The sequence below is a fragment of the Photinus pyralis genome, unplaced genomic scaffold (assembly GCF_008802855.1).
Source record: "Photinus pyralis isolate 1611_PpyrPB1 unplaced genomic scaffold, Ppyr1.3 Ppyr1.4_LG5, whole genome shotgun sequence".
Classification (NCBI taxonomy): Eukaryota; Metazoa; Arthropoda; class Insecta; order Coleoptera; family Lampyridae; genus Photinus; species Photinus pyralis.
This window is the reverse complement of record NW_022170596.1, coordinates 2,800,085-2,827,860: the sequence shown is the minus strand read 5'-3', so window position 1 is coordinate 2,827,860 and position 27,776 is coordinate 2,800,085. Positions and strand designations below refer to the sequence as shown.

General features: G+C 35.4%; 2 protein-coding genes and 1 long non-coding RNA gene across 5 annotated transcripts; all 3 read left to right on the top strand.

The window, feature by feature from the left end:
• Positions 1 to 8,508: 8,508 nt before the first annotated feature.
• Positions 8,509 to 20,752, top strand: LOC116172304 (alpha-tocopherol transfer protein-like). The gene is made up of 6 exons (XM_031489505.1): positions 8,509 to 8,643; positions 8,692 to 9,042; positions 14,340 to 14,434; positions 14,616 to 14,769; positions 14,825 to 15,126; positions 20,496 to 20,752. Exons 2-6 carry the CDS (start codon positions 8,943 to 8,945, stop codon positions 20,688 to 20,690), a joined length of 846 nt encoding a protein of 281 aa, XP_031345365.1. The 5' UTR covers positions 8,509 to 8,643; positions 8,692 to 8,942; the 3' UTR covers positions 20,691 to 20,752.
• Positions 15,142 to 16,036, top strand: LOC116172321. Its single transcript, XR_004145629.1, has 2 exons — positions 15,142 to 15,564; positions 15,656 to 16,036. It is a non-coding gene; the product is annotated as an uncharacterized LOC116172321 (long non-coding RNA).
• A 30-nt stretch (positions 20,753 to 20,782) lies between the features above and the next one.
• LOC116172300 (clavesin-2-like) lies at positions 20,783 to 26,719 on the top strand. 3 transcript variants are annotated; one of them, XM_031489499.1, is made up of 6 exons: positions 20,783 to 20,913; positions 20,982 to 21,143; positions 21,194 to 21,285; positions 25,468 to 25,618; positions 25,736 to 26,040; positions 26,092 to 26,719. In XM_031489499.1, exons 2-6 carry the CDS (start codon positions 20,984 to 20,986, stop codon positions 26,278 to 26,280), a joined length of 897 nt encoding a protein of 298 aa, XP_031345359.1. In that variant the 5' UTR covers positions 20,783 to 20,913; positions 20,982 to 20,983; the 3' UTR covers positions 26,281 to 26,719. The 3 variants fall into 3 exon arrangements, with proteins under 3 accessions (XP_031345359.1, XP_031345360.1, XP_031345358.1); XM_031489500.1 differs by having other exon boundaries at positions 20,801 to 21,143; positions 25,474 to 25,618; XM_031489498.1 differs by having other exon boundaries at positions 20,806 to 21,143.
• Positions 26,720 to 27,776: the final 1,057 nt, after the last annotated feature.

Below are 27,776 nucleotides of genomic sequence, written 5' to 3'. Positions count from 1 at the left end.
TGTGACATAAGTATTTTTAGCATCGCTTTGTTTTGCTCAATAAATATAGTACTAACGGCACCTTACAGACAGAATATGAATTTTTCAGAGTATAGAACCTGGTTATATGCAAATGCAAGTAGGTACTATTTTACCTCCAAAAGTCCCAGAATATTATTTAAAATCCATACTGCTCAAAATACTTTCTAATCGTATCTTCTGATAGTGTTAGTGATATTCCATTCGAAAAAGTGCATGTGAAAATATCATTTACGGAGCAGAAAAATTTTAAAAATTCGAAAAGCACGAAATCTGAAAGACAAGGCAAAATGAAACTCATTATGCAAAGCGAAATATGAAATATACACTAAAAGTTAGTAAGGTAAGAAAACGCAAAGCAAAAAATTCATAGAATTGATCAGAAACCATGGGAAATAAAGAACAATGGGGAGCGGTATACGAGTCTCATATCTCAAAATCAAGCAAATGGAAACCGTAATGTGTACTGCGTGGGATGGAAGTGATGGGTAGAGAAAACATTGCTGTCATCAGGAAAAGTTTAAAAATATATGATTAAATTTCAACGTACAAAGTGATAAAAAAAAACCGGTTTGGTTTTAAGGATGGGAGGGGAACAGAAACACATAAAAGTTTCTACATGATCTGAAACCTAAACTGCAACCGTCAGGTATATCAAAATTTTTCGGTCGTATAGGAGGGTTATCAAGTAATATGAACTGCTTAAGAGTAAGTACCTACCTGTGATCAAGAAAGATTGAAACTTTTAAACTAATATCTAATAAATTTGATGATAAGTTTTCCAACTTATTATATGATGAAAATTAACTGAGACTCAAAAAATTTTTTATTTTCTAACAGCTACGATTTCGACGAGAATGTCATCTTCAGGCCGAGCCGATCGTAGAAATCGATATCCGTTAGAAAATAACAAATTTTTTGAGTCTCAATTAATTTTCATCATAGATTAATAATCATTCAAACAAAAATGGAATCCCTCATGAACAAAATTTCCAACTTATGTGTTTGATGATGTTCTAAAATGATTGACACATGTGACTACAAAAATTGATACCTGATGCTCGCATTTTAGGTTTCAGACGATGCAGAATTATGAAGAATAACTTTTTTTCATAATGATAAGATCAAAAAAATTCCCATATTATGCTGCGAACTTAAGTAGACACATGGTATTTTCCTGGGGTTTGAGTATCAAACTTAATGAACCACTAAAGAAAATGTTAATAAGTACAAAATATGCACCAATATATATATATACAAGAAATTATAACTTTATTCAGATATTATTTAAGAGACTTATATGGAAGGAGTGGATAGCAATTAAGTGTACAATGCAAATTTTACTTAATTACAGACCCTTCAATACATCATATTCTTTCAACATTGGTAATATACACGTGCAGTGATTTCGTAGAGCAGATAGAAAATAGGGAACTGATCTATAATCTATAATATAAAAAAAAAACAAATTAAAGAAAATTCTTGAAAAGTAAACATGTAGAGGTCTCCACGCGATAAGTAACGGGCACCAGATAACCCTTAAACAGCACCTTTAAAGCGAACTAGACGTTCTAGCTACGGCTAACCTCTGCATGAGAAAAGGTACCTAAGCTAAAAAAAGAAAAAGATGGGAGTTGGTGCTCATGTCTCGTTTTTAGGGGAATTTTTCCGATCAATCAGATTAAAAAGGTATAAAATTAAATTGTACGTACTACTCAAGGTAAGTCGCATATTTTGTGCCAGTACAAAGGTCCCTAGTATCTACCTACATAATTAACAGTGATGTACTATGCTATAAAAAGCAGACGTTTAGTTTTGAGTAAATCCGTCATAATTAGATAATTAATTTCCTACACGTGCAATTTCGTGATGAGAACTGAAATTCCTACACAAACTTTGTTTGTACCCTAATTTTGTGAACAAAAAGTGTAACGGCAATCATCTGTTATTAGAGTGTTACGTACAAAGGTAAAACATGTTTGATTAAAACGGGAAACGACAACACTAGAGTAAGATGATTTCCTTAAAACACGAATTCCAGCATAGAGAAAATACAATTAGGGTAATCAAAGATTATTATTGACAAACTGCTTCCAAGTCGATTGACATTTACAGAAATTCGAGTCAAGTGGAATACACAAATTATTAAAACGAAATGGAAGAGGCACCGTAAATACAAGTGGAAAACAACATAAATCAATGAAGTACAAAAAACATCTACGATCAATTTGGACGAAACAATTCGTAAAATGAAAATTTCCTGTGCAAAAAATACATTAAAATGAGCAGGTTAAAGTCTATTATATCACATTCAGAACCACCCTATATAGTGAAGAATCGGAACTGTATGAGGTACTCTCTACACGAAAGAAACGATTTGAATTCTACAGGTAACAGCACACTGATCACATACTCCCACATGAATACATAAATGAATAATAGAACAATATAAAGGCATAATCATATTAAATATGTACAGTATAGCAAACACACATGATTCAGGTAACAGTTTTATAAAACAAATCTTTGAGCACGCCATGCTTCAGTAAACAACATTCAATGTAAAATGTATATAATAACAAATTGTCACATGACATTCAAGAATTAGTACAAGAAAGAATAACCTGTAGGTAATTATACTTTTCAAAGCAGAACAATACTAAACGAAATAAACATGCAAAACCCGTCACGTGTACCATTCTCGAGGGCTCGGAATCCACGCTACCTTCTCTTGATGGCAAGCTCAGTACACCAAAATCCATGTTCCCCAGTATCTGCGCAGAATGACCAAGATTGAAAACCTCGCAGTTGTTCTATGCCCCCCCCCCCCTTGCTGTTGTTGGAGACATGTGCCTATGACTTTTCGGCAGTATTTTTCAACCGCTGGCCGCGTTTTTCATCCTTGCACATGATCTCGATCGTATTGCTAGGTGTTATATCTTCTCCAATTGCCATTGTACACTGTACATTGTACTGTACAGCTCAGCCCTCTCCCATGCCATCTGGGACACTCATAAAAGGCGGGTTTTTATTGTCTGTGAGGCCGCAATGTATACATTTGTTGTTGTCCCTTTTATTGATTTTACAAAGGTATTGCCGATTCTCCCCATTCCTCCTTCAAAACTGGGCCATGGTGTAGTTCAACTCTCCATATGGCCGGTCTAGCCTGGTGCATGATGTTCTGGTGTCTCATATCATCTGCGATTCCATACATTGACGCTATTTTGCCCATTTCCCAACCCTGGCTTTGATCGGGACCTGGGTCGGCGGTATCCCAGCCACCACCAGTACGTCATCTAATGCTACCATTGTATATTGTGTAAGCCACTACTATTCTATTGGCGGGGAGCCTTTAGTGCATTATTCATTAACACTCACTTGTGATGTCCAATTCTCTATTTTATGTGATTGTCCATAAGGTTGGGCTGAGACCCCCCTTCCCCTTGTGGGACGCCTACATTTGCGTTTGCGAATTAATCCCTCCGGTTTGGGTACCTACTTTTGCCATTTGTCCAGTGAGGTAACGTGTGTTGCCTAACCGTAGGGGTATATCACCACGACCCAGTAAAGGAGAAACTGCAGAGAACGAGTAGGTGGACCGGAAATACATACGCAATTCAACTTTACAATAAAATATACCAAATAAGCAATATTGTATTCATTTATGTTATTTTATATTTGGCCTTTATTTTAAAGTGGGTGGGGTTTCAACCAAGGCTGCTCTACCAACCAAACCCACTAAACATTTATAATACTCAATGACTGAGTATATTGGCAAAATAAAATCCAATCCAAATTACACTTTCTCTTACAATTTCATACTTAAAAAATGTTTACGTTCACTACGAGTACTGAAAATGTAACCCCTATACCGTCGCCATGTTTACATCCTAACTTATCACTACTTTGCCCACAATAACAGTAATAAATATGCCAATTTTATACAAAAACATCACAACTAGCAAAAACTAAACTCATTTAGACGAATATTCTTATTTTAAATGGCATAACAACTTCAAGAGAAATTCTAAAATCTCCATTCGGCTAATTTCCAAAAAAATTGGATCCTTTAACTTTCCTGATTACTTCCAATACAATTTAGATCAATTTCTCAAAGGGAGCGGATCGTTATTTGAATACAAATCAAATCGATTACGGTGCCTTAATTACATCATTTTCTAGAATCGGTGGTTTCTCTATGGTACAAATCGGTATAGTCTTCCTGGAAGCAATGGTGCCTTAAATTAATTTAATTGATGTTCTGCTTTCTTCGATCAAATTAGTTTCCTCTACAACTCAGCAAAATTCGCAGTGCATTTCCAAGCCGCGTACCTTCTTCATCTACGATCGGATATTTTTCAGCTGTTCCGTGCCTTTGTATCTCATGTACCTCAGCGTATCGTACCAAGCTGACGTTACCTAGCCCTATTACGAAAATTAATGAAAACCCATAACGTTATCATCCAACCTTAAAAAAAACGTTTAATTCATTTGTAAATTATTGAAATTGTTTTTTTTTTGACAGGTGGGGAAATGCATTACGCACACTCCGGATAGAAGTCCGGAATAGTGTGGGACTCTCCCATTATCTGGGTATACCCACTAAAACCCCACCTGAGGCTTCGGCATCTATGGCCATTAGCCTTTATACTTATACTAAGGTACTATAATATCACAGTTTCTGAACACACAAAACAAGACAGGCGTGATTACATTTACTTATTTACTACACAAATATACATAAAGACAAAAATTTAAACATGTCACAGATGGTTTGCAATACCAATTTGTTGGACGAACGCGACAGTATTTTTACATTGTTCTTCATTTTTAAAGTTATTTTCCCATATCGGGTTTATATTAAATAGCACACGTACATTCATATACTGCGGACAGATAGAAATAATGTGATGTGGTGTTAAATTAACACCACATTGTTCGCATCTCGGTTCGCATAATGGCCGTTCTTCACCTGCCAACAAATACCCATGAGTGAGAGCAGTATGCCCCAGACGGAGTCTGTACAGCCTGATCAAGTTCAAACGTCTAACGTCGATATAGAAAAGCGGAACCAGACTAGGTTTGATCCTTTTCAAAGCCGTATCAGACTCCGACCACTGCTCACTCCACCGCTCATAGATTTTACTTTTCACAAGTCCACGCCGTGCAGTAGATGACATACTCGTGAAGTCAATATTCTCCAATTGGAGGTGGTTTAATACCTCTCTAGCCCTAACACCTAACGATCTACATCTGTATAGACGAGCAATGGTAGTCGCATCAGTAAGGGATCTAAAATTTGGATGTTTATCATCTAACCTTACTTTTATACAGTGTGTCCCAGATCGGGTGGGATTGCATGGGTAACTTTCTTATTATTAAAGATAGAGAATTGGTTAAATGGACAATGTTTTGCAGTTTTAGATGCTTAGTTAAAATTTCCTTGTGGAAATTCAAAATGTCGAATCAAAAAAACTAAAATTGGTCATTTCCTTGAATGTCTTATATCATCGAAAGTATAAGATTTATATAAAAGTTACTGTCTTTGATACGCTTAATTTTGAATTGATGTAAAAAAAAATTCAAGATGGCCACTTTTGAGGAACATTAACCAACTTCCTTAAAGTTAAATGGGCGCCATATTGGATTTTTAGATTACTTGATAGATTTTTTAATACTCTTTTCAACGAGCTATTATAACATAAGGTTGAAAATAAGATACCAGTTATATCAACGGTTTTTATATTTTAATCAAGTAGGCTGTGATGAATTAAAAAAAAAGCAAAACAAAATCTATTCGAGGCAACAAAACAATGAAAATAATTACACCAGATGTTTAAAATACTGGCTATTATTAGTGAAACTCACTTCAAGACAGTTTAGTTTAGGCAACGTGTTGCCATTGATTATTATTATTATTATTGTAGTGGTCCACTTTACTCTTATTTTTTAATTAGGTATTTACTTTTATAATTTAATGTACTGTACATAATTCTTGAATTGTGACCTGAGCAGCCAGCTTGTTGGTAGATAGCATAAACCAACCCCTTTCTTCGAAACATACGTTGTCGAGAAAAATCCTTTAAGGAAGTTTATTGGAGAATTTGTAAATAATGGTGAGCAGTTAAAGATCCATCGAAGATTACCGGTGCAATTACATGACTTCCCATTATGCCATAAAATAGATTAATTAAAAAAAATATTACTTGATTTGGGCGTGAAACTACAACATGTAGGTTTTCCGGTGACGAGTAGTATTCATTATGTCGATTTGAACACTCCGCAGTTAGAAAAATAAGATTCATCTGTCCATATACTCGAACTGGTAAAACTGTTAAGTTTCGATATTCTTGCGACTAAACCACCTACAAAATGTGACCTGGGACAATGCATCAATGGTAATACATTGTGCAAAATAAAGCGAAATGTCTTGAAATGTGTTTAAGTGGATAATGGCATGAAATTTTTTCGAGGGGATAGTTTGTAGTTATACCACCATTTGTAGGTATGTAAGTATGGATAATAAGATAGTCAATAAGTGATTTTTCTAAGCCTACTTAATATAAAATTTTGGAGGGAGTTTTAATGCCCAAACCCCCTCTCATGAGTGCGCCCCTGATTTTTTAAACATCTGATGTAATTATTTTCATTGTTTTGTTGCCTCGAATAGATTTTGTTTTGTTTTTTTTTAATTCATCACAGCCTACTTGATTAAAATATAAAAAACGTTGATATAACTGGTATCTTATTTTCAATCTTATGTTATGATGGCTCGTTGAAAAGAGAATTAAAAAATCTATCAAGTAATCTAAAAATCCCATATGGCCCCCATTTAACTTTAGGAAGTTGGTAAATGTTCCTAAAAAGTAGCCATCTTGAATTTTTTTTTGACATCAATTCTAAATTAAACGTATCAAAGGCAGTACTTTTATATAAAACTTTTTTTTATATCTCTTATACTTCCGATGATATAAGACATTCAAGGAAATGACCAATTTTAGTTTTTTTGAATTTACGTCGAACCTATGCGACATTTGGAATTTCCAAAAGGAAGTTTTAAATAAGCATCCAAAACTGCAAAACATTGCCCATTTAACCAATTCTCTATCTTTCATAATAACAAAGTTACCCATGCAATCCCACGCGATCTGGGACACACTGTATAGTATTTTGCAACAATCTGTTTCCGGCGAAGAGCTAGAGGGGGAATATTTGCCTCGAGGTAGAGCGATGTAACTGGACTTGTTGGATATGCTCCCAAAGAATATCGAATAGCCAGGTTCTGAATCTTATCAAGTTCCCCAAGCAAAGCATTAAAATAACCAAACTTTGGCGTACTAGATATCCATCAGAGCCATCCTACCTAACACTGAACTACCCTAACGGAATTGGATTCTAAACCATTAATTTGTGGAAAACACTAACAATTGTTCTAATCAATAAAATTTTAAAAACGCTGGGGTGTCGACTGACTAGCCGTTGTATAGACACACAGTGCTTTCTGCGGTAGGGTTATTCTACTACCCGCCCCTGCCTAATCGTAGGGGTATATCAACACAACCCGGTAGAGGAGAAACTGTACAGACGAGTACGTGGAAAGCCTACGTCAGAAATTGGATGCCATCCAGGATAAAGTTTGCCATAATATGCAGATAGCGAGCGGATAGGATGGAAGTGCAGTAAGGCGCGAAGGGCCAAGCTAATGGTTAGAGGATCATCCAGAAGCAGCGAATGTGACGCAAACGAAGAATTGACTTTTACAGAATATTTGGCGCATTACTCTGAAACTCAAGAAGCACTCTTTGGTGGAGTCCATGAATAACCTAAAGGTCTGTTTGGGCCGCCGGGGGTGGGTACCGACAAAGGGAATATGGTAACCATCGATGGGATCTTACTGAGTGGACATCGACAAGGGAATATGTTTGCTCCTGACAAGATCTCTCTGATGGTGGAGTCAACACTGGCTAATAAAACACTGATCTGCCACACAAGTCCCTTTTGGATCTCACACGAGGACCTTGATAATTTTTACAGAATACGCTTTATCTGCACCGGATTTGTGCACAATTTCTATACTTGTTTCTAAATTTCTTGGAGATAACTGACTTATTTTGTTTGTCCAAGCTAATGGCATATGAGTTTTTTTAAATTTCATCGTATGAACCTTTTAAGGAAAAAAATGTTAGGAGCACGTTTAGTCTTTTTGGGCATCCACATACACTGTTCTCGCCATATCTTGGCAACTAATCGACCACATCATTAGCAGCGACATTGAAAATTATGTAACGGTAGTGGATAATCTACTACGTATAAAATGCCTGTAATTACTTAATTATGAGATATTTAAAAACTGTTATCTATTTATAACAATGGATACGCAAGTGAAAATATTACATTAAAGGACTATTGAACTGTACTTTTTGCAAATTTTCAGATTTACATGCTCCTCGCCGTTACGTAATTAGGTGCCTGTACAAATTACCTACTTTAACGGTTAATCAATTTGCATTAGGAAATAATCAGTAAGCGTGACAAAGTGTTTTAGCAAGGAATGCGAAAGCGTGGATACAGTATTTAGCAAGTTTTGCAAAACGCGGTATCAACCACACGTAAATATTTTGTTTGGTGAGATGATGATCTTCTATTTGCGCGATTTCTATCGTTTTTATGCAGGTGGAATCGGGGAAAGGGAAGCAGGTTGTTTGTTATCTTATGGTAGCATAGTAATAGACGATGGGTAACCTCGTAATGAGCAACAGTTATTAAACGCAGCAAACGTAACAGGTATTTCTGTCAAGGTCGGCCAGGTAACAAACATGCGATGCTCTTTTGATCGAAAACAACAGTCTTTCGAAAGTGTTCCATCTGTGTAAATGAATAAATAAATAGGAGTGCATTAGACACGAGAAGGATACCAAAACGCCATGCCATCCCATAGCAAAACGATTGTGGATTTTTCCGGTAAAGAGCTAACCGAAGAGGATATCAAAGATTGTATTCAACAGCTTCGGGAAATATTAAACGGTAAGTTAATTTGTTTTCTTAGAAAGAATCATATTAGTGTTAATTTGTTGATGGCTATTATTATTTTTTATTCCGGTTTTTAAAATACTCCATAACTGGAAGGGAAATATTTTACGTTATAACTAAACATTTTGCACCTCAAGATTAGTGTAGTTTTAAAACATTCATATTTATGTAACGATTTAGATAAAGAAACATGTAGGTAATATGTATATTCTTGGTAAGTGATTAATAAGGAATGTAGGTTAACCCAATTAAACGATAGAATCGTACAAATACTATACCTCCCTCAAAAAAACAATATGGACCATTGTTGGTAATACCCCTATCATCTTATGGTTATTGTTCGTCATGCAATCCATATACGAAAATTCTGCTTGTATCACTCCACATTCCAGAACCTATCTCTAGTGAGGGATCTAATCAAAAGCTTTCATGGGATCTCCGAAACATTAAAGCAGAAGCTGAAGCTGAAGTCGTCAAAGATCATATTTTGAAGTTGAAATTCCTTTCACTCCACTTGGACTAAAAAATTCTGAGGAGGGTGGAAAGGTTAGCAAAGGACTTGAAGGGCAAGTATATCTTTATTGAAGAAAAAGGGTATAATGATTTTTGTATACGAGACAATTTCCATCCAACATGATCTTGATTGTATGTTGGGCTCAGTGAAAGAAAGAAGAAACAATCACAACGTCCATAACTCGAGTTTTGTATTATGGCGTTGTGTCAAATAAAGATCCATGCTATAAAATTCGTGTCGTGGATGCTGTGAAATTGGATCACGTCAAGTTGTGGTTATTATGAACATGTATAAGGATTAAACAACTCGTAAATGCTGCTATAGTTCAATCCGAGGTTCATGTCCATTATTATTGAAGGTTTGTTCCCAACATGAAACCCTATGAGCTAACCATGACTAGTAAAATGCATATATTTTATGATAAATTACGTGAGTTAGCGAATCCTTCCTTATGAAGCGGACTTGCTGAAAGTACTCTTCCACGTTTTTTGGTATGCAAATTACTCACAGTTGCATAGTATTTAGTGGTTGCATCGTGCATGAGATAACGTTGAGAACGCGTTATAGAGTTTATTAATAGTCAAAACAAATAATGAGGACCACGGACACGAGTTTTGTAATGTGGTCTTCTTCAATTACCCACAACATATTCTGGCTATATCACGAATTGGATGTCTCAAAGGGACCACGGCTCGCTCGACAGATTTCGTTCTCTGAGCTCAATCATGGTCATCTCGGAAACCATAGAAGATACGAAGATGGTCAAATTAAGGAAAAGATCCGCAATTAAAGCCAATTATTATCTTATTCCCCGTTTGGGGTGTAGCAATTTTAGAAAAAAAATTGCAAAATTGGAAAGGACATAATATCCAAAACTGTTCTGCAGCACCATATTGCTCCAAAATGTTGCCGAAGTTGTCGGTCACAATCAAAAATATTGGCTCTAATTAATGGATTTTGAGAACTTGTGTTGTGGCTATGATGTTATCCTTATATTTATTGTATTGTATTAGTTGTAAATGAAAATAGAGAAATAACATTTATTCAATTTACATCTGCAATCTGCTCTACAATTTTTGTTTGCTGCGTTTGTAGGGCATGTAACCATTTCTATTTCCATCTTCCGCCTGTTTAATAAACTAGAACAATATTGATTATCGTGAGTTTCCGGTAGCATAAAGGATTAGAACTTTCTTCTGTTTATGGCCGGATAATCTGTTGGATTATAGTTCGTAGGGGTACAACTGTAGCACGAGCGAGGATCTAACACCTGTTCTCCCTGTAGAATTTGAATTATGGGGTGTCGTGTCAGGAACGTATTGTTCGTTTATTTTTTATAATAAATAGACATTTAGAGACAAACAAAAAATTACATTAAAAATGTGCGGGCTAAATATAAAGGAAATGTGTAACTATTGGATTAATAATAAAATGCAGAGTATACTTAATGCCGTTTAATTACACTCAGTGCCAATGCCAACAATAAAGTGATACATATTTACAAACACACCCTTACATTTAAACATACGTCGGAATGTGGCAACCCAGATGTTACATAACTCAAGCGGTACTTTTAAGGGATCAAAGTCAGTTCAGGAAATGGGCAGCATCCCATTAACTAACACTACTTGATTTTCTAAGAATGAATACAAAGAAGGTAGGTAGGATTTTGTATTATATCCAATAGTAACAACTAACAACCCGTGGCGTTAGGATCACAATCCCTGGATTGTTTTTCGGACATTTCATGCCTACTTTATGTCAGGAAAATGTTAGTTTCCATGACAGAGGCAGACCAGACTACTTTTCCTGCCACCTGTCACTTTACCGGCCGCATCTGTCACTTTTCCGGCCACACCTGTCACATTGATAAATGTCTATAATGACTCCTGTCATCACTAACAGATTGGCATGAATCAAAAGTTCTATATAAATAGGAATACGGGTATAATTTAATACAAAACTCGTCAGTAAAATGACATTACTTGACTCGGAAATTAAAGTGCTCGGTCCTAAAGGGGCCTCGTATTTCAGTACTTCCTCGCCAGTAATGTGTTATTTTCCTGACTTTTACGTTAATAACTATTTCAATTGGGGTGTTGGGGATCATTGCTTACGAGTAAGAAATGCAGGTCAATTTCCCTGTATCTTTTTTTTTGCAAGAACAAAATAGGACTTTTAAGTTACTCTTTGGCACGACTGGTTATGCTATATCAGTGCCTTCAAGGGCCAAAGCGTGACCAAGGGCAACTCAAGTTATTGGAACTCTCAGTATTACCAAATTTTTGTAACATACTGTAAGAAAGTTGCGGGCCTTATCCTAGGGCAGTGATTCTCTTCGGAGGAGATAGCGTCCCTCCCTTCCAAGTGTCATAGAAATAATTACACAGAGGCGCAGTGAATTGAATGGGACAATATAAGGGTGGTAAGTTGTAACTGCAGCAACTCTAGTCGTAATAACATTACAATCCAATCGTACTAATGGTTATTACTCTATTATAGAATAGAGAACATGCCTGTAATCATTATTTGTGAAACCGGACACAATTTAATTTAAACAAACTCTCTGCCGTCTTAATAAAATTTACCTTGTGGAACCAGAACTTGGGCCCCAATGTATTTTGACAGCTTCCACTCATGTCAGATGTGCATGTTAGTAGTGAAATATCCATTGATGATGTACAGTGTGTCCTATTTTGGTTGAGACTGCAGTGCATCTCACCTGTTTTTAAAGATAAAAACTTGCGGTTTTCGCGACTCTTGCCACTTTTTTGTGAAACTTTTGATACCACAAACAGAATCAATCTACCTACGTTTGATTCCGAGATACAGGGCGAATATTAAAAGTTTGACTTTTTGAAGGAGATAACTGCCTATTTTAGATATTTTTACGTACAACCCAGTGGTGTAGTTAAAAAAATTGTTGGACCACCTTTTCTGAGATTTCACCAAAGTTAGTATTTTTGAAATGGAACACACTATATATGTTAACGTAATTTTTTTCCTGATTACATTTATGCAACCTATATTTTATTTAAATTTTACACATGAAAACGTTTTTACTCTTTTTAAATAGTAGGTCATGGATTAATAGATATTTTGTTTTGTTTATTGTATCAATACTAATTACAGCAGCTGATACCAATCAATAAAAATGGCTTACGGTAATTTTTGAACCACCTTTTCTGAGATTTGACCCAAAGTACTTTTTTAATGGAACGCCCTATATATGTTAACGTAATATTTTGCATTTTCTTCCTGATTACATTGATGCAACCTATACATTTTTTAAATTTTTCACATGACGTTTTTACTGTTTTTAAATACTAGGTCATGGATTAATAGATATTTTTTATTTGTTGTATCAATGGTAATTAAGGCAGCTGATGCCAATCAATAAAAATGGTTTACAGTAGAAACATGTCACTTCAAAATTTTGAAAAATATGATATAATATAATATGTTATTATATATAATATGTTATTATATATAAAAATGTAGGTTGTAAATTTGTGATACAACAAACAAATGAGAAAAATTGACGTTTAAGTATACAGGGTGTGCATTAAAAAAATTCCAACTTTGTGTCAAAACGCAGAACCGGTGGTACACATTTTTTTACTGTGCCACTTGATTCTACGTAAAAATATGTATAATAGGCATATAATAGCCTTATCCTTATCTGACATGGATAAATCAAACTTTTCGTTACCACCCTGTATCTTAGAAGCAAACGTACCAAATTATATTGCGTTCGTACCTCCAGATGCAGTATTGGGTCTTATGGACTAAATGCATCTTTTAATAATTTGCGTAATTCTTCGTTAACGTTCTATCCTTGTTCCCCACCGCAATGAAGCCAAACTAATATTATGATTGAGTTGAAGTATTAATGGCCCTATGCACCGAAGAAGATAGCTTAAATGTAGCTTAATATCCATGGTAACGATTATTGGGACAATGGTTGCCATGGATTTTAAGCTAGGCTCAGCTTAAACTTTTTCAGTGCATACGGCGGCCATTAAACAACGCATAAATCTCTACCTCTGACATTAGAGTTCAACTCTTTCTCTCTCTAGCATCAGGCAAGCGCAATAACGTACGTTGTCGCTAACAATACATAACAAAGGTCTCGTGGATCCTTCACGAAAAAATACATTCATTCTGCTTGCTATGGTGTTATGGTAGGTGTTTATGACATTTTGATGCACATTGCACAATTTCCCACATATTGGCACTACAATCATTAAAGAATGTCCTTTAGTAAATGCATAGCGTTAGTACGTAATTATTATACATAGGTACAACTTTACGTTTATCTGTTAATTCAAATGAATGTTTCCACTCTTATTCTGTCTCTGCCTCAAAAACTTAAAATACACCAGTAAACTAATACAACATACCTCTTTGAAGATTTTAGCTTTATAGTGTCCCTCTAAGACATTTTCAAGGGCTCTTAAGTACTCTCTTAAAAACCCGTTAAGGCGCTAAAGGTCACTAAAAAGGTTCTGAAGGCTCTACTAAAAATTTTCTAATTCATTTTAAAGACTCTCGAGGCTTGGCTCTTAAATAGAGGATTTCAAGGATTCTAAAAGCTTCCAAATGACCCGTGAGTGTATGGGATATCTGTCTCAAACAGTGACACTCGTTCTAACTATAGCAGAACGAGATTCACCATTCCCAGAAAAAAATTGGTGTGAATATTTGAAGGTGAATGGTACATGTAGGTGTATTCCACCTTCTTTTACTTAATTTAATGTAAGTTTTCTTGTTTCAGCTGACAAAAAATTCCAAAACGTTCGAAAGGATGACGCTTACTTATTACGGTTTCTACATTGCACGGATTTTAGTGTTCACCAAGCTTACAGAAGGGTAAGTGGGTAATTTCCCCAGACTGCATTGCGGTTTTGGACTTACGCCTAACGCCCGCATAACATGTTATTGCTAAAGGAGAAACCCATATTTAAATTCTGTTTCAATGAACTTTGCGGTAGATGACATATTAACCTTCGGTATACAAAAGAGGGTACGGAAATAGCTGTTCTACTTGCAGATAGACGACTACATCGGGTTACTATTAGAACATCCAGAATGGTTCGCAACAGGATCTCCAATAGACTATAAAGATTTAATCGACCAAAATACCAGAACCATTCTACCGGGTGTAAGAGATAGGGACGGTCGTAGAATATTTGTATCCAAATTAGGTTTGAAGTTCTCATCTGCATATAATTGACGACCACTAGGTACAAACTATTGTAGGGGAGTTCAACGTCAGTCGGATGTCTCCGCAGCAGTCGGCCAAAGTGGACGAACTTTGGTTAGAATTGATTATGGACGAGCCGGAAACGCAAGGTACCGGATTAAGCGTTATTCTCGACATGAAAGGATATTCTTTGAGAATGTTTCGTTGGTTAACACCCTCAAATATTAGATTTGGTTCGAGGAAAGCCGATCTGTATCCATGTAAAGAACTCGTTTACCACGTTGTAAATACCTCAACACTGATCAGCGCGAGTGTCAAATTGATATGGCCGTTTTTGACAGCAAAACTGAAAGAAAGGGTGAGCGTACCAATAATCCGTTTGTTTCAATTAATTTTACATTTCCATTACATAATTTATCTCCTTCCTGTGTATAACGAAAAAATACAGTGTATGATATCAAATCTCGAAAAACCACTTAATTTTTAATGTGCCGTTTCTGACCACATAATTACTGACTCCGCATGATACCAAATATTATTTCAAGATTAAACGGTATAACCTACTGAAAAGATTGTTACAACAATTAAAAATAAAGTGTCAATTTTAAGCTTCACCTATAATTGTAAGTAGATCAATTTGTTTCGGTTGAGCTTCGGTCGTGCGCCTTCACGAAACGGATTTTTGTTAACTAAATAATGATCCAATTCGTACATCGTATTCAATAATTTGACGTCACATACAGCATTCTGTATTCGTGTTGTGCATAGATTAGTTTTATACGATAAATTGTGGTAGGTAAGTGTATTGGTGTCCTATTAGGTATATACCTACCTACCTAAATCTTACTGTTACAAATTGCATTTTTAGATTAACTGAAAAATTTTAGAATCTGTTGCAACACAGAACCTAAAGGTTGTCTGTCTCAAAAGGAGGCATGGAAGGCGATCATCTTTGAAGGAAAATGAACGCTAACTATTGAATTCTGCACACACTAAGATAGGTAGCGATAAAGTCAAAATTCGTGATCTATAACAAAGGAGGGTACTATAGCGGATAACTACTTACGATAGAGAAACACATGGATTCAATTGGTCAAGGGAACGAATGGCTGCAGAAGGCACAGAAGGCAAATGGTCGTAGTTTTAAAGTGCAATAACCTGTGTTCTATCGAGGGTCGACCGTTTGTCTGTAATCATGTTCACCTATGCCGAATGAAATTGTAGGAAAACGTATACCTATTGAGACAAAATACATATTTTTATTTCAATTTGGGTAATTATTATAGTGGAGTAAATTCCCAGCAAAATTATCACCATGACCCACAATGGCGTGGAACCAGGTGAAATGTATATCAATCGATGGGTCTCATTGATAGCTATCACATACTAAAATTACAACTGTTTTGAGTAGGTCAGAACTTTATTATTAGCGAAAAACGAAAAAAAAATTGCAAAAGTGAAATCATGTTTTTTCATAGAAAACTCACAATTTCTCCGGTTCTGGAAGACATAACTGTATCATTTTTTTTTAATTACTCTCAAGAACTGAGCGAATGAACCTATACCACTCCCAGTCAAATCGAATGAATAGATTGTTGTTAAATTTGTTGCAAAGTGTAAATTGTAAAATTAGTGCATTGAAAACTTCAGCATGCGGGGAGCTACTATTATTATTATAATAACTATTATTTAATTGTTGTCCATTTAACGTAAATAAATGCTCTTTTAGGTAGTTAATTCAAATGTAATGATTATACTAGATTGTCTGCATCAAGTCATCTAAAGTTTGTTCTAGAGCCGGTGCAGCGTTTTGTTTCTATTCTATTCAATCAAACTAATTGGATTTGCTCAGTAAATCCTCACAGTCGTTTTAGAGCTTTTTTTCGATTTAAAGCAAATCCGGCTTTCACGTGTTCTCCTTCGTCAGTTTTTGGGATTACTTCCCTATTTTCTATTTCCATTTTAAAAGCACGGCATGTAACGGCTTAGTTACATTTACAAGGGTCGAACACCTCAATTGCAGCAGATAAAAATGACCTTCTACGGCAATGGCAAAAATTTTAAAATATGACTCACGGCTATCCCAGTAATAAAAATGTTTGTTACACCTTTTACCTTGCAGAAGTTTGGCCTTTTGTCTCATCTCAAAATCTGCAATTCAAAATCTAATGCTCTGGTTTGATCGAACTCTAATAAATACGCATGTGAACTTAGTTGATTCATGAAAGCCAAGACTTTCAATTTGCATTACATGTTCCTACATGTCAAATATTGGTTTGGTTCATAGAAAGAAACCAAAAGCAATGTCTATCTTGTGATCACGTGATAATGCTAAATTTGATCCTTATCCACACTGTCATTATATTCTGACACATAATAAATTCTCTTGTTTAAAATATACACATCTCAGAATGCTAAACAAAATTTTAATTCAACCAAAGGAGTAGTAGCACTGAAATTAAATGCAATTTTCTAATCACTGAAACAAAACAACCAAAAATCTTTTGTTTGGATTCGTTCCTTATCAGTGAATATAATGCAAAACCTGTTTCATGCAAGTAAGTTTCACGTGTTAATTCCTTTAGGAATATCAAAATTACTCCAAACAAATTTAATATGCAAATTCTTACCGACCATTACCTATGAAATCAAAGAAAAACTAAAATAACGTACAGTAATTGTCGTTACACGTTAGTGGTATTCCCTTTTAGTAATTGATTTATCTCTTCTTGGAAAATACCACTTCTTCACTTAAATGGTATAGGTGACTATTTCCCTATATGAATCGCGAATCTATCCAAACCCACTTTAGGATACAAAGGAATGAAATGCCAATGTTCCGCTGTATTGATATTAATTTGACGAGTTGGTTTTTTCGGCCTTCGTTAGGATAGCGGTGAGAGTTTGTAGGGTGTGTAGGACAAAGAAAGATAAATTGGTTCAGTAATTTTATTTGGTAGACGAAATATTTCGGACGCAATCGCTGTCCTTCCATTCCATCGGGGCTTCCGATTTTTGTTTGTAGAATTTTCCGTCGAAGTTCCGTCGAACGTTCGGTATGAAGCGGTATATGAGTAAATTTGTTGTACAAAATACAAATTCAAAACCAAATTTTTGAAACGGCAAAGTGGCCACCTGTTACAAGCTCACCATTATTGTTATTATATGCAGATGCCGGTTTATTTCAAGGACCTCTAGCGGCTTCTCTATTATATTTACCCACGTTTGGTTGTCCGATGCTTTTTAAGGTGATTGATCCAGATGCAAGCACTGTCCACAGATCTGGTACAGCAGCTGCCTTCAAAAAAAATCTTTAGAGTTCCTGTTTCAATCCTGTGGTCTTCGCCCCTGTGTAGTAACTGGAGGTATGCGTACGAAGTCGTTTCGGTTTGTCTGCCTACCATACGGGGTTTGGAAGGCCCTTATCTTTCAGAGTTTCAGACAATAGGTGGGTGGAGCAAGCGATGTTCGCCCTTCTCTACATTTGGTTCTCAATGAAGCGAAGTGCAACATTCCCGGAACTCGCGGTGTTTGGGTCGAGTTCGCTTTCGAGGTTCCAGCTTCTCCCGCTGAAGTGCTGGTTACCTACCTTCTTGGATTTCTTGTTTGGTTTCATGAACATATGATGCAAAATTATGCACGCTTGGATAACCCTTTTTTTATACTATGAGGTTGGAATAAAATTATATCCTGTAAGCTACTCAGCACTTTGCAGGAGCATAATAGCATAACAATTGAGCTCACCATTTAATATTAGAAAGAAAGATACACATCTACAAGCACATTCACTAATTAGGTAGTTACCTCATTAATTATAAATGCTTATGTCACATTATTTATGCAATGCAAAATGAAATAAGTCATACATTCAATTAAAAATAAATGAAAATGATGTACTGCGAAACAAAGATACTGCAACTAATGTCAATTACAGCATTTATTTATGAATAATTATTGGTGATGTTGTTTAACCACTGTACGCAACATTTACATAACTCATTCGAAAAATTATCATGTTTAAGTACCAATTCGAGATTGTTATTATGTGACACTGAGATACAATTCAAATAGTATTCGTATGTCATTAAAAAATAGTGAAATTAATCATCTATTGCACTCCCCGGTATTGTCTACCTTCCAGGAATACTTTGATCTTTAACAATGTCCAAGATTTTGATTAGGTCGGACCTTTATTACCTTCCTCTTGTGTATGCCTCACAATGGCAATGGTGTTTCTTCTTCCTCGCCACAACCCCTGCATAACGGGCTGTCGATCAGTGCCATTTTGTGCAAGTACTTGTTAAACTGATCATCTTCACCCTGCTTAGCTTCAAGGATGGACGATTCTAATAATTCCCCGTTGGGGGTTTCCAGAAAGATCTTCTAATGGCTCTGTCTTGGAATTTTCGACCAGTGTCTGTATTGCTCTTTCGTGGGTTTTGCACGAATCTCTTTTTTGGCTATGTGATCAAAAATGAGTTACTGTCGAGTATCCTTAACTTGAACTTCCAAAGGCGACTCTCCTCTCCTCTTTCCTTGCAGTCTCTGTATACCCCCCCCCCTCAATTTTTTTAGAAGAACCTATTCTACCCTATGTTCTTTGGAGTCCGGGCATCTTCTGGAATTTTTTCAATTTCCTCGCAATACCTTCACCATGAAGCAAGCCCCTTTCGTCGAACCCTGCGACTCACTCTGTAATTGGAGACAATAAATTAATATACTCCATATAAATACATAAATATACTCCTGAGTCCTCTGCTATAGATGAATTGTTTTTAAACTTAAACCTTAAACCTTTTACCCTATAGGAAATTCCTTCGAATTAAAATTTACGTTCAGGAAACCTCCATTTAAAAAAATTACTTTCAAGAACACGTCCTGTGAGTAGTTTGGTTGATAACCAACGTTAACCGTCGATGTTCATTCTATATAATTTATTCTCTGTATATTGCCTGTATTGTAGAATCAGCTCTAAATGGGGAAAATTCGAAGTTTCGTCAACTAGATTTCAATTGAATAGAATTTGCCGCAATACATTTACTCCAGGAGGTGATTCGTTTTGATAGCTTCCGCTGTAATTGTCACCAGCTTCCATGAAATCCTAATCAATAAAACTACGTTCGTACAAACGAGCTCAACAGAAACCGCTTTTAAGAGGAGACGATTTTTTTGAAATCAAATTTCCAAGAGGCAAGGATCAACGAGTACTAGAGCGATCATATGAAGTCGAGTTTCCCAAAAGGAAGGAATTCTGTGAGGCCAAGGTTTCTGAAGGGTGAATTTATGGGTGAAAGTTTTCCGGGAAACAAACATCTAGTAAGCTATTAGTAGCAATACAAACGGACAGATAAAATAGCGTCTCCAACTTTGTAAGACTTTGCGCTAATAAATAAAGAACCGTATAAACTTAATTGAACCTAAAATGTTTTGCTGATCGAGCAATTTAAAAAGAGGAAGTTGGATCACTAACATGTTAACTTTTTTTCTTGCTATGAATTGCCATAGTTATAGTTATACTAAAAGATTTATCTGTCATAATCCATTACAATATTTTTAAAATAGGGCAGAATTTTCAGTTTCTTTCTCCTTGTGCAAGGTTTACAGAGAGATTTGAATATCATACATTGTATGCCTACTCACTTTCTTCTTCAAAGAATCAAAGTAGACTAAAACATCGATGGAATTGGCTATAACATTATTTTTTAATAAATCGTGCCTCCTTTTTAGTTCCACTTTCATTTCGATGACTGGGAATCGCTCCACAAGCACATAACTCCAGATGTCTTACCGCCAGAGTATGGTGGAACCGGTCCAGAATTAAACTTCAAGAAATTAAACCAATGGCTGTACGATAATAGCGAACAAGTTTATGAAAATTTAAAACATCAGCACGTTGGTGCCATTCGGCACAAAAGTCAATAATTTTATCTTTAATGGAATTGTGGTTTTTGTTATTTGTATTTTAATAAAATCGTTAATTGAAAGTGTATTTTAATGGGGTTTAAAAGGTTTGTCACTACGCTAGAGGGGGTATCAGTCAATAAGTTTCCAGAACTTCATAACGCGCATGGCCGGCAATTTTCATGGATAACACCTACGCTTGCGGTTAAATATTTAAACGAATACACGCGTTAATAGTGTTTTGGTAAGCAATTCCATTCCTTCGCCGTTATCCATTTCTAAATGCAATATTAATACCGGTATGCTTTTCAGAAATGCCAATGGAGTTAGAGTCATCTATACATAAAACGTTTTCAGATAGCTTCAAGAAACATACTTTAAATCCGGCATTTCTCCAGGTAGCAGAGGACGAATTAAATGAAACTCCAGAGAATTACAAACAGCAATTGAATTTATTATGCCTTCTAGTTGCAAGTATGTACAAATATGATGTCAACTAAACGTGTTAATAAAGTCATTTATAGATGACAAAAATCTCAGGTTACCCGAAGACGATGCTTTCCTTATCAGATTCTTACGAGCCAAAAAGTTTGATGGTCATAAGGCTTTTCACATGGTAAGGTATTTTCAATTGATTTTGATATGTTTAACCTATGCGTGTTGAGGGCTAGTAAAATTTCATATTTCTGCATCAGACATCTTAATTTATTTTAAATTGATGGAAACATATAAAAGAAATGGGGTCGAATTTTGCATATTGGGATCTTTCTACGAGGACATTAATCCCATTCCAGGCTTTTATGTCTCGTCCAATAAAGGTAAATGGTGTCATTCATATGCACGAGCAAAACACATTCAGGAAGCAATAATTAAAAATATATCTTCCTTAAGTTAACAGACATTAAAACATACGACGAAAGGTGAGACACGGTGATAAAAGAATTGAAAGTTATAAATTCAATGATAAAAGCTCTTCAATCAACAGCAGAAGTAAAAGTACATATAGCCATAATTCTGCAGAATGAAAATACTGTTTACTTTTAATTAAAATTTATCTATTTAAATCTATCAAAATTAAAACTTTTGGTTTTACCATTGTATATACAACGGTTTTACCTCGCGTTTTACTGTACTTTTTATAAACAAAATGTTCACCCTAAATATAGGGAGGCTCTTTTCAAGCTAGTTTTATTTTTCATTACATACTATATTTAAAACAATATTAAAAACTGGCAAAATGTATATACAGAGTGCTCATTATTGGAGTCTCACTATGGAGATCTCGCTTATCTTAAGAGGTATAAAGTTGGTTAAATGAGGCTATTAAATTGAGAATTGTCGCGTTGAATAATAATCTGAAAAGAAATTTAAAATCTTCAATAGTTTTGAAAATATCGTAAAAACGAAAATTTCTGAAAATGAAAAATTTTATTTTTAGGAAAAATGTGGTACTGAACCACCGCGTGTGATAAATCGTAAAGAGAAATCTCAAAATGTCACAATCCAAAATGGCACCCGTAAAAAAAGTCGCCACATGTTTCTCCATCATCTTGAAAATGATTAAAAAGGGTTGCCACATTCGATTTCTTCATTAAAAAGTGAATCATGTTTTGGTTAGAAATGTCTAGTATGATTAGTTTATCTTCGAAACTTTCATGTTCTAAACTATTGAAGATATTTTAAATTTCTTTTCAGATTGTTATTTAACACGAAAATTCTCAACGTTTCCCTCATTTAACAACGTCCTATCGTTTAAGATAAGCAAGATCCCAATAGTAGCTCTCTAAAAATGCACACCCTGTATGAAAGAGATACGAATTAAGTCAAATAGGGAGAGATTCGCGGTTTTATATCTCTCTTATTCATAACACTCTTTGTTTTTCCAAAAATATTCTTGGTTTACTAGATCTTTTTATTGATAAAAGGTTCTCCAACTATGGTTACCATTCAGGATAAAATTCTTATGGAGTGCATTATTAATATTCGCCTAGGCCATATTTTTGGGAGTTACATTATCTTTAATTTTGACATTTGCAATTTTTATGTAGCAATTGAAGAACAGTCGCTTATTTCAAAATATCCAGCAAACTATGATTTTTTAAACCATGGGTAGGTAAGACACAAAACTGCAAATCTGTTCCCATTTAACCGAATTAGTATTTCTTAACTTTCCGAAATCCTCGTACTACTCATAAATATAAACTTACCCTGAATATTTGGATTTGTTTTCAAAATAATAACAAATATAGCATAATCAGTGGTTGGGCTTTAATAGATTTACAAATCCCTAACTACTAAAATAAATAGTTTGTATGCCAGTTCTGTCATAAAAAGGCCTTACTGTTTATACAATTTAAAATCAGAACCATGCATTTCAAATGATTTGATTTTGAATGAAACTTGCGTTTCCCCTATTAGCTGATAAACCATGTTTGTAGATGAACCGGTAAATGTCATGGCGGCATTCATTTCCTTGTTCACTTCAATTTGTGTATAGCACTACTATAATAAAGTGGATCGATTTGTTAATTTCAAACGTTGTAAGGTAATATAATGTACGAAAATTGAAATGGATTTATGCCTTATTTTAGAACGTATTGTTTTATAGGGGTATAGTTACCTATCAGAAATGTGATTCTTGCAGCTGCGAGAGAGGAAAGATCTTCGTCTATAAATAAGTTTAATGAAAAGGCATTGTTCTACATATACTAATATGTTAAAGATTTTCAATATTCAACTATTAAATAAAGTTATGTAAAACCGTTGTGAACGTCATACTGGCCTTGAATACGAGTAGTAGTTATTTGTGCAACCGTGTTGGGAAAAGCACTATTTTTCGTAACGCGCGTTTTTTCCGGAAACGAGGGAAATATTTGACTTTTCACAACGGTTATGAAAAGTAACGTATTTGATAACGTCAACGAGTTTTAAAAAGTATCACTTTAAATGTCAAAATTAGAAAAGATTATATTTATATAAATTAACCCTCGCCTGACCAAGGAGGGTAACCTGGGTTCCCCAAAGGTTTTAGCGTAACACAACGAAGCTAAGGTAACGCTTACGTTAGTCCTGAAACTTCCTGTACTGAGGTCTCACACGCCTGATGGATCTCCGACGAAACTTTTGTCTCTCCGACAATCAGAAGAGGAGCCACCTTTTTTTAGAAGGTCTCCTCGAACCAGAAGGCTACAATCGCGCTTTAGATACTTTGTTGTACAGAGTGGAAGTGAAAATTCGAGAGGGGAAGAGTGATATGATATTTTATCCATTTATCATCTGATCAGTTATAACGATAACGATAACATTTTGAGATAAATACGTGTATGATAATAATTTTTTTTAGCTAACAAAAGTCATATTTCCAGTGGTTATACGTGTTTATATCAAAATGTTCATCGGAGTTCAGGATTGTAGATATTATAATACCAAAGTAACATTTACGTAGTGAATTTTCCAAAAATCATCAAAGAATAGAAATTATGTATGAAATTATGCTAAATGCATATTTATGTAGGTGATGTAATTCGTTGGATTGATAAGTTTCCAGACCCACAGTTAACAATAGCTTATTTGCGTGCTATTGAACTTAAATAAATTTCTCTTTGTCATGTGGGGGAGATAGGTCATTATTTTGATGAGCTTCTACATAAGTCCTATACAGGGTGTTTCATAATTGAATGTTAATATTCAAGGGGGCGATTTTTGGGTTCATTTTAAAAAGGAAACTTCATATGAACCTATGCCGTAAACGTCTTAACTTTTGAGATACAGATGGTAAAGTTTTTAAAAATAAATCATTTATTACTAATAGGTATCTGTAATACCACTTTAGATATTTTAATGAAATTTGGCATGTATGTACTATGTATCCAGAGGCATTTTTTAACGTACCACATTTTTTTAATTTCCACCAGTGACGTTCGTACGGAATTTCACATGCCCATTTTAGCAGACATTGATGGTACGCCACTGATTTCTCTGAAAATAAAAATTATTCTTGAAATCCCCAATCATTTCTAAGCAAATTTGATCCCTTTGTTTTTTTCAGTCCGATGCACGGTGATCGCTTAAAAAATTAAAAACCGTTTCTCTGCATGATCATGACAATATGGTTAATATGACAAGATCACCGTGCAAAGAAAAAAATATTTTTTTAAAGTGAAAACCTTGTGTCGGATTGAAAAGAATGAAATCTGCTCATAAATGAAAATTGTTAAAATTGTCCTAAATAATTAGCTACAAACGAAATATCTGGCCGTGTCGTTGAGGCTAGTTAAGTCAGAGCTCCCACAAGCTCTGGTTGCAAACAAAAGTACTTTTCCGTTTGCGTACTTGCCCCATATTTCTGAAAATGAACTTCGAGACTGCGATCTGTAATTTTGGTAACCATAAGAGATTGAAGAGATCTCCATGGCTCGTTTAACTTCAATGTTGACCGTCGCACTCTCTTTCTTGTTTTTCGGACACACGCTTGCTTTGTGTCCTGGATTTTTACATTTAAAACAAGGAATCGTTACCTTTTTGTCCTTTTGTTTATCCTCGTCAGGGCGTCCGACGAAGTTTAACATTCCCATTTTTTCATATAAGTCTAATTGTATACCTTTAAAAGAAGGTGCATAATACCATTTCTATGCACGATATGCAAATAAGCAGAAATTGAAATGGGCAATCACTTGCCATAATGGGTACCTATGTCTGATATATAGATATGTAGATATTAATTCCAATGAAATATGGTTTAAAAGTATAGATACAATGTGACATTCCGATGACAATAATTAGTAATTATTATATTCAGTTGCAGAGGTACTACCTAATGAAGATAAAATATCCAGAATTAATAACATGTCCTCTTCCATCAGAAGTAAGCCGAATATTAAATTTTCAAGCACAAAACATGTTGGTTAACCGTGACCAATTCGGCCGACGGGTGTATATTATTAGAGTAGGTATGGCGTAACATTTTAAATTTTAGGGGGCAGTTTTGATTAGATACATTTTGAAACGTGGATAAATCAGAAACGGCCCTGTAAAGTTTGTCGAATTGATCATTGTTTGTTTTCCAGACAACTTCGATTCAACGCAGATGACAATCGAAGAAGTATTTCGTACAAATATACTAGCTTTAGAGGAAGTAGTGCGAGAGCCTGAAACTCAAATAGCTGGCGTCGTTGTGATTGTAGATATGGCAGGTTTAAAATTGCATCACGCCAAGTTTTTCACGCCGCATTACGCTAAACGAACGGTAGAAGTGGTGCAGGATACTTTTCCATTAAGATTCAAAGGCTTCCATATTGTTAACGAACCCTTTTATTTTGACGCATTTATGGCTGTGGTTAAACCGTTTCTAAAGGATAAAGTGCGAAAGAGGGTTAGAGTTTGAGGGTAGTAGTTTCATTACCTAAACGCATCCAATTTTCAGATTCAACTCCATGGGACTAATTTCAGCTCTTTACACGAATTCATTCATCCAGACATCTTACCCTTTGAGTACGGCGGAACGGCAGGGACTTTCGACAACCGCCCGTGGCACTTACAGCTACTTTCTCACGAAAACTACTTTAAGACTTTGGAGAACTATGGGTACAAAGTAGACAATAACGACGATTAAAATGTTTCATTTTGCTACGACACCGCAAATAGTCAACACTGGAAAAATTAGTTGCGAACCACCACTTCCAATTATTTACGCTAATGACTTACACAACACGATTCTTTTATACTATGACACTAATTGAATAACACTGTGCCACTATCACCGGGAATGGTCGATACCTAAATACATCCGACACCTTATTTCGGATGTCCAACCCACATCAAAGCGGAAATATCGCCGATTGTTTGATGGAAGCTTCCGATGTAATTTAATCAAATGCATAATTCTTCGCACACTTTGCAACTACTTTTTCTAGCTTCATTTAAAATTAATGCTTGGAGAAAAATATTTTCTATATCATTAACTTATCTTAGTATCAATTTGTAATACAATCGTTGACAGCATCTGAATGCATATATAAACAAATGTTAAATAAAATTGGCTTTGGCTGTGTGAGAAACTGTTAGTTATCATTAGGTTTAGGATGCATCCTAACTTTGCAAAACGCAAGAGTAAACGTCAATACTGGCATGCCTTAACGAAATAAATGCACATATGAATGAACTGGGATAATTTTCCAGCTGGTGCATTAACAAAGTAACATAATGACGTAGGGTATGAAGAAAAGAGTGTCTGCTAATAATAAGGAACGAATATACAGTTTGTAAAAAAACATCTCTTAGAGGGTGAAGAATAGGCGGCATACGAGTATATGGCAGATATTGGGCCACATTCTTACTTAGCTTATTTTTGGTATTCGAATGAGATTTTTCATTTTCAACTGCGCCTAAAAGTGAACGAGTCTGGGTCAAAGATTATAAATTTACTTACTTTTTTAAGAATACGGCTAAAAATTTACAATTGATTATAAGTGAAAGCTCAATTTCAGTTCGAAATTTAATTTGAGAAAGATAATTTCCATCCTCGGGAGGGGAGGGGGGGGGGGAATTCAAGTAGACGCGGTGAGTCATAACAAGTTTTGGATTTCTAGTGATTTAAACGAGCTCTAAAATTGTATCCTTATTAGGTACCTATATCAAAAGCTCTTAAATACCTAATAAATTGAATGCAATTCTTGAATTGATTCACAAGTGAAGGGGGGAGGGGGCGATAGGCCCAGCGGAGTAGCCGCAGTTACACGCTCGACAATGCCGATTTTATGGAGATGAATTAATAACCCCAGCATAGTACGTCCTTCCTTTTTTTGTGGATATAACTACAACGCTGTTTACATTCTAAAACGAGGCAAAGACTACGAAAATGGCAATAACTACGACTGCGGCGTGATTAAACAAAAACGCTCATAAATACCTCTAGTATTTGTTACACAAGGAGTTCTCGATGCGTTCGTCCGTGGAACTTTTCAACTTGATTGTATTCCTCCTTGGAAATACTGCGTTATCTTCATCCACAACGCGAAGATAACTCGATGAAGACGATGGGTCGCTTTTGGCTTATTTTCTTTCTTCGGGGTCCGCCTAATCGACTGATTGGCTTAACAGTGCACGACG

Excerpts from the sequence above, each read along its gene's own strand:
- LOC116172304 (XM_031489505.1), top strand. The coding sequence starts at position 8,943 with ATGCCATCCCATAGCAAAACGATTGTGGATTTTTCCGGTAAAGAGCTA. Across the intron at positions 14,435-14,615 it reads TTCACCAAGCTTACAGAAGG|ATAGACGACTACATCGGGTT; the intron begins GTAAGTGGGTAA and ends TTCTACTTGCAG. Across the intron at positions 15,127-20,495 it reads CAGCAAAACTGAAAGAAAGG|TTCCACTTTCATTTCGATGA; the intron begins GTGAGCGTACCA and ends CCTCCTTTTTAG.
- LOC116172300 (XM_031489499.1), top strand. The coding sequence starts at position 20,984 with ATGCCAATGGAGTTAGAGTCATCTATACATAAAACGTTTTCAGATAGC. Across the intron at positions 21,144-21,193 it reads ATTATGCCTTCTAGTTGCAA|ATGACAAAAATCTCAGGTTA; the intron begins GTATGTACAAAT and ends AGTCATTTATAG. Across the intron at positions 26,041-26,091 it reads AGGATAAAGTGCGAAAGAGG|ATTCAACTCCATGGGACTAA; the intron begins GTTAGAGTTTGA and ends TCCAATTTTCAG.